Here is a 13,627-nt window from a genome sequence, read left to right on the forward strand (position 1 = left end):
AATTATGCAATACAAGTACATATTTTGGAATAAGTATCATGCGTTAAGTTTTTCTTGTCACAAGTACAACTCTCTCCATTTTTGCACTTTAATTTTTTTAAGTATTTTCAATGATAGCTTTAGTGAAATAATGCGAAATAAAGTTCCATTCATTATTTGGGTGTTTAACCTGGTAAGGAAACTTACTTAAGAAACATTTCTATAGTTTATTATGCAAGTAAGTTTTAACTCAAACCTCTTTCGTAATATTTTTCTGCAAATAATCTTATCATTCATTTTTAGCAATGAGGACATCGTTAACCTCTAAAGTTAGGGGTGTGCGAGGTTCACGTTAAATTTTTTGAAACTTTTGAAAATCCATTGTGGCATCTTTGAAAAATAACTGTTTTAACATAAGTTAAAATTTAGTAAATACATAATTATTTAAAAATGCACTTTACATAAGCTTCATGCCTACTTTACCCCGTTTTTAGTGTCTAAACACAGGATTATTATCAAAAGAATAAGCTGGCAAATCGCACAGAAATAATGTGAGAAGATCAAATCATTACATGAGAAGAGGTTTTTTAGAAGACAAAAGTGGTAGTTGGAGTGATGTGACTTGAAGAAAAGGACAACTTTTGGCGCTGATCGAGTCAAAATGATAAGTTTCCCGTTGAAAGTTGCTTATATAAGAAGTTCTATCTCCATCAAGAAGAGGAGGCCTATATGGGTCATAAAGGTGTTAATGGACCAAAACCTAGAGAATTGTTGGCAAGGATTAGACTTACGATCATTTGTTCAGCACTTCTTCATATTCTCTAATCAGTTTATGGAGTGAAAGCTTGTAGTCTGAGTGAAGAAGATATTATTCTCATCTCCCCCTAACTTGTATTCATTTTCTTCTCTTTCCATTTTATTATTTTTGTACATTGTATTCGTTTATATTGTACAGTGGCTAAAGGTCTTTATTCTTTAATATAATATATACTTGTACACTTTTCAATCAATCCATCTCTTTACTATTCATATGTCTTTATGTTATTTGTAGTCTAGATTTATGATGCATTCTTGATAAGAAGCTTTTATTTGCAATGCTTATTGCGTTAGCCGAACTACATTCATCATTTGACTAGTGTATATCGCCAATTGTCCGAGAGGGTAAGTAGCAAGGACGTGGCTAAAACAAGCAAGGAAAGGTTTTCTCAGCCTTAGTGATTTGGCTTCCTTCATTTGTATCTCGAAATGTGAACAAGTGTGGACAATAGGCGTCAAGAGGTTGTTATCCTTAAATGTAAAGCACTATGAGTGGTGTAAGTAAATATTTCTAAATATACCTTACTAAACTAGGTTTAGACATTTGGTTCCCGAAAGGAAACCAAGTGTGGCGTTCAATGACTCTGATAGAAGCACACCTTAATCATAAAACAGTTCAACGAGTTATATCGCATTAAAGTGGTTGTATAGCCTATTCACCTGGTAGCATTAGACCTTCCTTCACGCAAGTTAGTTCGCTCACTTCTCCATCTCGCCATAATATATTCATTTATGTATGAGTCTCTATGTGTAAATAGGTAGTTATTAAGGGATAAAAGCTCTAGCGAGCATAAGATTTTATAAAACCATTCCTTAAATTAATTTGGGAATCCTAAAATAACAGTACATTGCCAATATTTATAATCAAAATTCTAAATAAAAACTAAGTATACTTTTAAATTAAAAGATACAGATAATTTACTCTTGTTGAAATCTCTAAATCTACAATCCACCGAATTGGGGACACCACCCGTTAGAAACCTTCCTATTCTCTTGGATGAGATTGGTTTGTGGGAACCAATTGGAATGGAAAAAGTTTTAAAGAGAAACTAGTTTGTAAAAAAGTAAAATCATTAGTTCAATTGATTGATTAAGAAAAACTATTTTTCTTCTAAATATTTATAACACTCTTTCCTTCCCGGTGTAGGAGAGAATCATTGCATTCTATTAATTTCAAAAATATCAAATTAATAGAAATTTCAAATCAACTAATTAATTAACAATTAATAATTAACTAAATCATATTTAATTAATATTTCATTTAAATAAATTTAAATGAACATCTCTCCAATATCTTATAGTTTTAAATTAATTTAATTAAATCAAATTAAATTAAACTAAACTATTAATTAATAGCTAAATTAAATATTTTATATTTAACTTAAATTAAATTTGAATCAAATTCAAATATAAATTTCTCCTCTAACCAATAATTTTCATATGAATCCAATTCACATTAAATTGATATTTGAACTCATTCAAATATTTTATCTCTCATAAATTAATTTTGAATCATATCCAAAATTAAATTTATATAATAAAGTTTGATTAAGCTATACAAACTTTGTATTATAATGTATATCACCATACATTATACTAATTTGCAAAATAAATTTGAACATTTCAAATTACAACCAATATAAATAAATCTTATTATAAGGAGACCTAATAGACTTACAGATTATAAGCTACAACGATATGAGATTAATTGGCTAAATTCATTAATCACATTAATCCATATTCGTTAATTGTGCGCACACTCTACTAAAGACTCACAATTGACCTATAACAGTAAATTAGTCTTTCACGAGTGTTCGTAACACCAGCTAGATCAAATTATCATTTTACCCATGGGTTACTCCTAGTACTTAAATACCGTGCTCATCTAATGAACAACATGTTTTTTTTTTTTTTTGTGTAGAATTTTGTTAGTTCTATTTGCTATCACTTTTTACGAAATAAAATAGCGGGAAGTTCCGAAGTTTTGTTTTGGTGAGTTTACTGTCTTTGAAATCACCAATTTTTGCCCAAAATTGAAACATTGAGCTCCATTCTCATTCTCCCTAAACCCCTCTCACACCACTGCCTTCAACTCCGAATCAATGGCGCGAGCCAGGCATCCACCCCGAAGAAAGTCCAATCGCACGCCATCAGGTTCTTCCTTTCTCTCTTCTGCATACACCGAGTAGTTTGGATAAATTTTACTTCTTTTTTTTTTTTTTTTTGGATTGGTAATGGTTTTGTCCCTGGAAGTGTTGTTGGATGTATTGAGCTTTTGTCCTTTTTCATACTGCTTCTCGTTTTGTTTGTGAAATCTTAGGTTCTGGAGCTGCACAGTCTTCCCCAACTGCCCCTTCGACGGTATTACTTTCTCGCTTTCTGTACAATGATTAGATTTTCGCTTCCACGTTTCTATTTTCTTTGGAGTTATGATGGAAAGATGTTGGGGAGATAATACATTATGGGTCTGCGAGGTCTGGTTTCAGTAGATTTGGTGGCTTAAGAATTTTCGAATATGAGAATCCTGTCATTGTTTTCCATTTTTAACATATAATTTCTTCTCTAAAGAAAGGGGAAAAAACCCGTAGACTCTTTTCATTTTGATGATAGGATAGTAGGAATGAGAGAATAAATTATATCATTTTTTCCCCTGTTTGTGGCAAGGGTAAGATAGAGCTTGGGTGTTCATGCCTCTTCTAAGTTGAAGGCTCACTTGTGGAAGTATGTAGTCTGATTGGGTTGTTTGATATTGCATCGGGCATCCCGAACGTGTGCCAATATGTTGGTAGACAAATTACCCCTCAAATTCGCTTTTACTTATGAAATGAAGGGTACACTTGATAGTAAGGAGGGGATTAATGGGATAAATTGATATGCAGGGTTAGTTACTAATGGTATATAATATATATAAAGCAGAGGCAGTTATTGTCTTAACTTATATTTTTTAGTGTAGATATAAAACTCCCGAAAAGTCTGTGAACTTTGTAATTCTCTTTTCTCTATGTATATAAAAGAAAATTACTGATTCCCAGCAGGTTTCTAATTGTGAAGATGTAACTTTTACAACCCATGATGTGGGGTTACTTGTTTCCATATAGATATTTAGTATTGATTTGAGGACCTCTTATGTCTACCAAAACTATCAATTGGACTAGATTGGAGGGATGCTCTGATTGGAAAGTGATAGGAATGCTATTAAGGGTATATTAGTAATTAGCTAAGGAACTTGTTATGATATTTGGTTATAGATTAAGAGAGTGGGAAGGGAAGATGTATACATTATTGTAGCATGAGATTTAGGGCTTGAACTTGAAAGGTATCTCAATAGAGGATCTCCAAGTACCTTGAACACTTATTTTATCTTGTATGTTCTTATTATTTATATTGAAAAGAAGAAGAAGACAAACACAAGGTATATGTGGAAAACCCTAGTACATGGAGAAAAAACCACGATAGGAGTTGCTCTTATTGTTTACTAATAATCCAAAGAATATGAGGGGTAAGAATATATATAGGCTACAACAAGCCCTAACAAATGAGGAAATAAAACTAGGGTACAGTAAAATACAAAAATACCCTTGAGGCTTTAAACAATCAACTAGCTCTTATTTCCAACATTCCCCCTCAAGTTGGAGGGTTGATGTCAATTTGACCCAATTTGCTAACACAAGAGTCAATCCTTTGGTGAGAACCATCAACAATTTGTTGACTAGACGGATTGTACGAAATACAGAAACTGTCATTATCAAGTTTCTCCTTTATAAAATGTTTTTCAATCTTCACATGTTTCGTTTCGTCATGTTGAACTGGGATGTCAGCTATGCTTATAGTAGATTTATTATCACATAAGAGCTTCATAAATAACTCACATTCTTGGTGAAGATTAGACAAAGCTTTTTGCAGCCAAATCTCTTCACTGATTCTCAAACTCATAGCTTTATATTCAGCTTCAGCACTACTCCTAGCGACAACACCTTGCTTGTGAGTCCTCCAAGTAACAGATCACCCACACAAAGGTACAGTATCCTAGAGTGGACTTTCTGCCAGTAATTGATCCTACCCAATTAGAGACGGTATAAGCCTCAATACATCTTCCGTTAGTTTTCCTAAACATCAAACCTTTACTTGGAGTAGTTTTCAAATACCTCTAAATACGATTCACATCTTCCATGTGTTCTTCGTAGGGTGCTTGTATAAACTGACTCACAATACTAACTAGGGGTGTAAGTCCAATTCGAATAACCCGATAACTCAGACTACCCAACTCATATTATATGGGTTGGGTTAGGTTAGTTTAAAATGTGGGTTGGGTTGGGTCTCAGGTTAGAGGTTCAACCAAACCCAACCCGAAATAATAATATATATATTATATATTTATATTTATTATTATTATTTATTTAATAAAAGTAAAGTTAAGGGTATTTTGTTAGCTGATCGTATTGAAAGTTAAATGATCGTGTAAAAAGTAAACGATCATTTAAAAGTAGAAAGCTAAATGATATAAGAGGGTAAATGATCGCTAGGTTGGAAATGAAAAAAAAAAAAAAACAACCCAACCCATATTTTATTGGTTGGGTTGGAAAATTAATTTGAGTTATTCGAGTTGTCAACCCAAAAATATAGGTTGGGTTGAGAATGTCTCCCAATCCAACTCAACCCAACTTGTTTACACCCCTAATACTAACCGCATAGGAGATATCCTAGTGTGGGATAGATAAATCAACTTTTCCACTAGATGCTGATACTTCTCTTTATCAAGAGGAACTTTGTCAACAGAATTTCTCAGTTTCGAATTGAATTCCATAGGAGTATCAGCAGGTCTGCATCCATCATATCTATTTCTTTTAACAGGTCAAGAGTATATTTACTTTGTGAACAAAGATTCCTTCCCTTGATCTCACCACCTCCATCCCAAGGAAGAATTTCAGATTTAGGTAGAGTGCAAAGATCTCATGTCTTATTCTTCTTAAGCACTCTCATTTCTTCCATGACAATAGTCTTCCACTCTAGACTCTTTATAGCTTCATGTATGTTCTTTGGTACTATTGCAGTATCAAGGCTTGCAGTGAACGCCTTGAACTTAGGCGATAGATTACTGTAAGACATGTAATTACACATAGAATGCTTTGTACAGAACCTAGTATCCCTTCTCAAAGCAATGGGCATGTCAAGAGAGGGATCATAACTTCTTGGTTTGTTTGAGTCATCCTAGTTGGTCTCACCCACCTGTTTTTCTACTAGAGTTTCATCACTTCTGGCAACCGTGTTCTCTTCTTGAGATTAGTCATGTCCTTCTCAACCACATCAATAATATCATCCTCAATGCATAAGTTATTATTATTAAGTTTAGTCATACCATGAGCTTGTGTTGGTTTAGATTCATGGACCGAAGTCGACGGAGCAGTAGGGTGCACTATTTCCTTTCTAAGGTTCTTCCTGTAGTAAGTTATCCAAGGGACTTGGTTGGTGGGTAAAACGGTGTCATGGAGGATGGGTTCAGAAGGCTCAGTAAGAGCTAAAGGAACGAAGGAAATGAGCCACTTAGCCTCTTCACTCATACTCTTTCCTTAAGGAGGGCTCACAGGAAAGAAGGGTTTGTCCTCAAGGAAGGTGACATCCATGGACACAAAATACTTTCGAAAAGGAGAATGATAACACTTATAACCTTTCTGGTGTAGAGGATACCCCTAAAAGGGCATGGTTGAGCACGAGGAGCAAACTTAGTATGGTTAGGGCCATGATTGTGAACGAAGGCAGTGCACTCGAGCACACGGAGAGGAACACCAAGAATAAGTTGTGTGATAGGGTAGAACTCCTTGTGACATTCAAGAAATTTTTGGAGCTGGAGGATGCAAGATGATATTCTATTGATAAGATCATATTGCTAAGGCAGTAAAACATTCTTAAAAGAACTATGCTTTTCATATATACATCATAAGATTGCATCATTAAGCATGATACAAACATAGCATGAAAGAACTTGGAAAAGACTATCTTTTCATTGAAAAGTCACTCACAAAGCCTGATCTCCTTTGTTCTTCCACCTTTCTTAACATCTAAACTTTTCTTCCCCCTTCTCGTCTAATCTTTCTTTTCTTCCTTCATCTTAACGCCTTCTTTACAGCTTCTTCTATTCAGCTGTTTTCTTTTGAGAACACTTTAGAGCTTCCTTTCCCACTTTTCTTCTGATCTCACGAGGCTTATTTATACTCCCACTTTTCTTCTGATCTCACGAGGCTTATTTATACTAAGTTTAAACTAGATTAGTCATCCTTAACTTCATATTTGCTTGCCAGCTCCTCTTTCATGATCTACATATGTCGGTATCCCATTTCCTCTAGTCATGCTTATCCTTAAGTTAACACGTAAAACACTGACTAATTTGAGTCTACAGCCTCACCCAAAATACCTAACTTCCTTCCCTTGCATGGCTTCTTTGCCTGATGCCCAAAGCTCTTTTCGTGTGTTGTGTACCCTTCCTCGCGTGACACCTCTTCTGATCATCACGCAGATCCCAAATCGCTTTCTTCTTATACAACCTAACTTTCTTCTTCACAACCCTTCTATTCCAGAACGCGGGTGCTTCACAGTACAAGAAGAAAATAACTATCAAATGGTTGCGTCTTGCCTCATCCAATTACAGGGTTTGGAGTTGGTACAACTTTCACTTTTAAGGGCCATCGGTAGTAGAGAGCTTTATTTTGTAATTGCAAGATAATTTTTTGGTCAAATATATTTATATTTTCTTGCTCTTGGTTTACTTCAACTAGTTTGGTACAGTTGCTTATTTATAGATAAATAGATAGATAGATAGATAGATATAGCTATATAGATTATTGACTAACTAGTATTCTGTCCTCAAAATTGATAGCCACTTAATGGGAGAACGCAAAATGTCAGGCAAGCTCAAAGTGAGTTTTTTTATTCTGGCTTTTCTTCACCTTTGTATTAAGAACATTTTGATTTTGGTGATAGCTTTTGCATTTGCTTTTTCAACTGGTTTATTCTGTGTAAGTCTTTTTTCGTTCTTTTCTTTTTCTATGGCTTGAAAACTTTTTAATATAGACTCATCGTCAAGAACAATAAAGAAAAAAAAACGCTTCAGACCAGGGACAGTGGCATTAAAAGAAATTCGGAATCTCCAGAAATCATGGAATCTGCTAATTCCAGCTAGCTGTTTCATTCGAGCAGTAAGGTTTTTTTTCCTTTTTTCCTTTCTCTTTTTCTCTAGTTCCTATGTATATAAGGACATCTTTGCGTGCATATTTTCACTAATTGATTTTAAGGACCGAAAAATATGGTCAGCCTCTTGATTTCTAGAGAACAGAAATGGTCAGTACAGAAACTCAGGAGAAATGAAAATTCAAATATGAGAAAAAGTATTCAAGAGAAAGTCCTATATCTAGATTCACACTTCCTTCTGACAAGTATTGTAACCTAGTTTTTTATACTTACAACTATATAAAGTGGTCTTAATGCAGTTTAATATGCTATGTGATTATTTTGATATTCATGTTTCTGGTCTCATATTGAGATGTCTGCTTCTTTGCCATGACAGTAGCCTTGGTGCATATATTCTATTTTATAATAGTTCACTCTATACATTTCTGAGGCTATTTCTTTTGGGGAAAAAAATGGAACTTCAATCAAGAAATGTGGACTATAAAAATAGTGGAGCCCGCCTACCTAGTATAGTTATTGTAGATGCTACTTGCCTAGGATAAAATTCTATGAATTTCTTGACAATGAAATTAGTTGAGAGTAAGGTGGTCTCATGAGATTGATCAAAGTGTGCAATCTAAGTTAGGCACAGACAGATATAAATTTATATTTCCACGTATGTAATGAAAACAAAGGGGGAATATCATGAACAACTTAGTGAAACCCATGATACAGCGTTGAAATCTGCTGGACCCCAGCCCTTCTGCCATTGATTTTTCTAGTCAAATGTTCCACATAAGAGCCTGATAGTCAGCTTGTAAAAAAGAATCCTCCTGTCCTTAAATGGGGCTTTGTTAGTTGAGTTCTTGAAGAGCAAGAACATATTAAATGCTCATTTTGTAATTACTTAACATATATTGCTTTTAAAATTTGATCATGTGACGGTTATAATAAACCCTTGTAGGTGAAAGAAGTAAGCAACCAGTTGGCTCCACAGATTACGCGTTGGCAAGCTGAAGCTTTAGTAGCTCTTCAGGAAGTAATTGCTTCTTTTCGTTAGTTTGGTTGAATGAGCCTTCTTTTATTTGTCTACACTAATGAGAGGAGTTGTGTGATGTGTCTTCCATTTTGTCTATACTAGGAAGCAGCTTCTCTTCCTTTGTGCTACACTACTTTTGGCAATGCCGTTCGGAATTTCAAGCTTATAATTTTTTTAATTTGTTGCAACTTGAAGAAGAAATTAAAATTCTCTTTGTTGTGTGAGTGTGTGTGTATTTCCTTTCCAAGCTATTGTTTAATTCTTGATTTATAAAATTTGATGTTGTGGTTTAGTACTTCAAAAATACCTTTTGTTTCCCAAACTTATCTATTATGGAACATAGTACAAATGTCGATTTTACTTAATTGTCTTGGAACAACCGGTTTAAAGCAACTTGTGTGTTTGTGTCATAACTTTGTCCCTCAATAGCCAAGCAAGTATTTGCGCAGTTTACTTCTAATTTTTAAGCGTATCTTGTTATCACCTAGTTCAGGTAGTTGGATTTTATGCCATCTTTAACTATAAACGTTATTTCCATTTAATGAATCATGTTGTTTTGTTTCTTTAAGATGGGAACGAAGCGAAAACATCAAACCTTCTTGTGTTTATTTTGAAGTTCTGAGGACCATAGTAATATTTTCCCTTTATTTTTGTATCTGCGATTATTTAAAGTATGTTAAACAAGCTTTATTCTGTTAGACATCTTTTTTAAATCTTAATTTAGCCTCATACTTCTTATAATTGATCTCTGACTCACTCTTGTATTTCTATCCATGGCCATATTTGGCTTAAGACTTAGTGTTGTTACAAGATATTAGGAGTGAGTTAATTTTCACTTTTACGTGCAATTATGTTATTATGATTTCCTTTTTGAGTTAGTTTCTTTCGTCTTTCTGTTGCATACAAAATATTTTTATTTCTTGCAACAAACATTTGGCCGACCTGATTCCATTTTTTGTAGTGCAATCTATCACTTTGTCACCTGTTTTTGTGAAGCCTGATTGTATTTTGTTGATATCTGCTTTTCGTTAGGTTTTTTTAAGATCAAGTAAAATTGTACCATTAAACTGCTTGCATCTCTCATCTGTAGGCAGCAGAAGATTTTTTGGTTCACCTATTTGAAGATACCATGCTGTGTGCTATTCATGCCAAACGTGTAACTATCAGTAAGTCAATCTTCACATATTTGAGTTTTGTTCCAATTTTGATTATGGTAGCTATTTTTCCTGTCAGTATTATTTAGATTAAAATACCATTTTGGTCCAACTATTTTGAATTTTGTCCCATTTTTGTCCCTGTTCTTTGGATTGCCCAATTTTAGCCCTTTGTACTTTCAATAAATCTCAAAATTAGTCCTTGTAGTTATTGTCTTGTTGATTGTTCCCACAAAAACATTAGTCTCTATGAGCACATCTTTCATAAATTGTGAAAATATATTATACACAATGTCTTTTCTTGATGAAAATTATTTTTATTATTTTTCTAATTTTGATAGAGAAATTAACTTCTAAAGACTAAATTGAAGTTTTATTGAATGAAAGCACGTGGACTGAATATAAGATTTATGGACAGTACAGGAACTAAAATTGGACAATTGAAAAGTACAAAGTCCAAAATGGACCAAAATCCAAAGTACAGGGACCAATATAGTATTATACTCTTATACTTGGGAAAACTATACAAAATAGCCCCTGATCTTTTAAGCAATCCTAAATTTGTTCCTTTATTTTTCAAAGTTCTCAATTTTACCGTCAATGTTTTAAAATTCTCAATTAGGTTTTTTGTTTAACATCTTTTTTATGAAAAAAAGAATAACAATATTTAGACTCATGTTGTCACATGAGATCCAACTAGTTTATTGTTAAAATCTGACCCACCACAAGCAAATTCCTTTCTTTCCTAGTGGCACACTCATGTGCCCAAATATGTCGACTAGGCAATAATTTAGTTTGACATAAGATTTGGTAACAAATTTTAACAAAGGGTAACTAGCCCCATCCATGTTCGTTGAAACCTTCTTCCATTTTGTTAAAAAAAATTGTGTGCTTTTACTTAAACAGTAACAGCCTCATTCTCACTGCCCCAGCTTTCTCCTTCGTTTTGATTGATATTTTCTGTTGCACTATGGGGAGTTTATTTTTAAGAAAAGCAGTAATATTGAAATCTATTGTGTCATTAAGATAAGAGTACATCAGTCACTGTATAATCTTTTTTGTTTTGTTACTCGAAGTTTCTAGCTGAAAAGGATAAAGGAAAAAGAAAACCCAAAATCTTAATTAAAATATATTATAGTTTCTTTTGTCAAAATGAGCTTAGCTCAATAGTAATTGACATTTTCTTTCTCATTAGAAGTTTTGATTCCGCATCCTGCCGTTGTACTAATATATATATATATTTCATGCTATGAAAAATTGAGGTTTTGTTTTGCTTGTATTTGATGATTGAAGTAACTTTTAAAATTTGAACTCCAAGATTCAAATTAAAGGTAAGGCACTCAATTGAGGGGAAAATAGTTAACCGTTCTGTTTGAATTAGGTTTAGTTAATAAAATTTGATGCTTCTACACAATGGTCAAAGTTCCATAAGCAAGCATATGGACTAAGATTATTCACTTCTTTAGATTGGTTGTGTTAGGAAATGATTGATAAATTTCTTTTTAACTCATTTTGGATCGCTTCTTCCTTTTCTTCTTTCCATATATGAACATAAGAACTAAAAAACACTCCTGGATTTGATAATCAATACTTTCAACTTGTAAAATAGTTGGACACTGGACAGTATAATACTCTCAAACATGATTATGAACTGCGCTAGGTTCCAAGTATCTGCTAAGTCTATAGATCTTTATTTCCTGCTATCCTCCAAGTAGTTTATTGATCCTTTAAATGTTATCCATTTCCGTTTTTTCCATTCAGTGAAAAAGGATTTTGAACTGGCACGTCGGTTAGGAGGGAAAGGGAGGCCATGGTGAGAAGAGATGTTCGTTAGAAAGAGTAGCCGATTTAGCAACCCAATACCTCATTAATCGGCATCATAGAATTGCAGTTGTTGATTGCTAGTAAAGTAGTATATTTGAATGCGTAAAAATTAGGTAGTACACAAGACCAAAAAAATTTGTTGCCGAGAACCGTTTATGCCACAGCCTCCAAAGTTCCAATCCCCCATCCATATCAAATTTGACTCGAGATACGAAGTTTATGTTAGCTGTTTTAAAGAAGATTGTAGGATCGATTCAGCTTTGATGTGGCCATTGATTCTGACTCTTGCGGTGCTTTTTGTAATCTGTAACTTTGTTGCATTTTGTTATTAGAATACAACTTTCTTGTGGCAGGTCTGTCAAAAAAGAAGACACCATTTGGTCAGCCCAATCTCTTTACTATTGTGTGCGTTTGTAGGGGTAACGTTCATTTTGTCTGTCTCTTTACTATTGTAAGTTGTAACATTTGGTGTTCGTATTTTTGTAAATGATGGTTGATTTTTGTACTATTAAAATCTTTACCATTAAGTTTCATGTGTTAAAAATCTTGTGATATCTAGGTCTAGCTTGATTTTGTTGTAGGAAGTGTGCCGATTTTGTTATCTTAGTTCAATTGTGTATTGATTTTTAAGGTACAAATGTTAAATTAGACTAGACTATGCAAAAATACTCCTATACCATGGTTTTGGTTTTGGTTTTGGTTTCATCAATATCCCTCAACTTTTAAAACTACTAGTATTATTAGTAGCTTGTATGAAATACCATAGGTTGTGAAATGATTATTCACTCGTTGATTATTCGAATAGGCCATCGATATTTGATGTAAACAGAAAACATTACAAGCTATTTTAAAACGATTTGTGATGAATTTACAAGTATTTCTCTTTTATCTTTATCCTTATTCTTACTGTATCATATTAAATGTGACTTAGGAATAGAATCATTTTTTAACGTTTTTACTATTTGTCCAATTTTAAGTTTACAATATTAACTTATGTATTAATGTTAATATTAAGTTATTGTTTTTAGTTTATAAAAAAGTCATTCACATTTATGTTATTGTGTTCGGTGGATGAATAATGTTTTTAGAAATCATTTAACACTACTTGTAACCATTTTGCACTCAAGGAAAATAAGTTTGGTTTTCCAAATTCCACAACTTAAAAAATTTTAGTTTGTTACCATGGAAAATAATTTATTCTTTTTGTAATAAATGAATAAGTATCATTATTATAATTAATAAAAAAAATATTTCTTTTAAAATTCTATAACAAGAACGATAAATTATATCTGTAAACTTCTTCACATTTATTGCTTAAAATTATATTTGTACAACAATTTACTCCATATACAAAATATAAGGTTGAATTTTTATAATTGTAATAAAACACAAAAATATTTTATACACAATATAAGGTTGAATTTTTATAATGATAACAAAACACAAAAATATTTACGATCATGGTGACAAAAAGCAAAAGCCCATGAAGTCAATACAATATTTTCATAATTTTTGAGATGATGTATTACTTTTCTTTATTTTTCTTTTTTATGATTTATTCATCTTTTTTTACCAGATTTCATCTCTTCTTTCAGATTTTCTTTCTTCTTTAAATGATTTTTTTTTTTTTTGTTTAAATCTCCTATTTCATCTT

At 32.8% G+C, this 13,627-nt stretch overlaps 1 protein-coding gene across 3 annotated transcripts; it reads left to right on the plus strand.

Moving 5' to 3' along the window:
• Positions 1 to 2,743: 2,743 nt before the first annotated feature.
• LOC101210011 (histone H3-like centromeric protein HTR12) lies at positions 2,744 to 12,676 on the plus strand. Of its 3 annotated transcripts, none has more exons than XM_011660850.2 (7): positions 2,757 to 2,949; positions 3,116 to 3,156; positions 7,667 to 7,706; positions 7,861 to 7,985; positions 8,921 to 8,995; positions 10,086 to 10,161; positions 12,327 to 12,676. In XM_011660850.2, exons 1-7 carry the CDS (start codon positions 2,898 to 2,900, stop codon positions 12,461 to 12,463), a joined length of 546 nt encoding a protein of 181 aa, XP_011659152.1. In that variant the 5' UTR covers positions 2,757 to 2,897; the 3' UTR covers positions 12,464 to 12,676. The 3 variants fall into 3 exon arrangements, with proteins under 3 accessions (XP_031744977.1, XP_011659152.1, XP_011659153.1); XM_011660851.2 differs by having other exon boundaries at positions 2,765 to 2,949; positions 11,911 to 12,665; XM_031889117.1 differs by lacking the exons at positions 7,667 to 7,706; positions 7,861 to 7,985 and having other exon boundaries at positions 2,744 to 2,949.
• Positions 12,677 to 13,627: the final 951 nt, after the last annotated feature.

The sequence above is a fragment of the Cucumis sativus genome, chromosome 7 (assembly GCF_000004075.3).
Source record: "Cucumis sativus cultivar 9930 chromosome 7, Cucumber_9930_V3, whole genome shotgun sequence".
In the NCBI taxonomy this organism is placed as follows: Eukaryota; Viridiplantae; Streptophyta; class Magnoliopsida; order Cucurbitales; family Cucurbitaceae; genus Cucumis; species Cucumis sativus.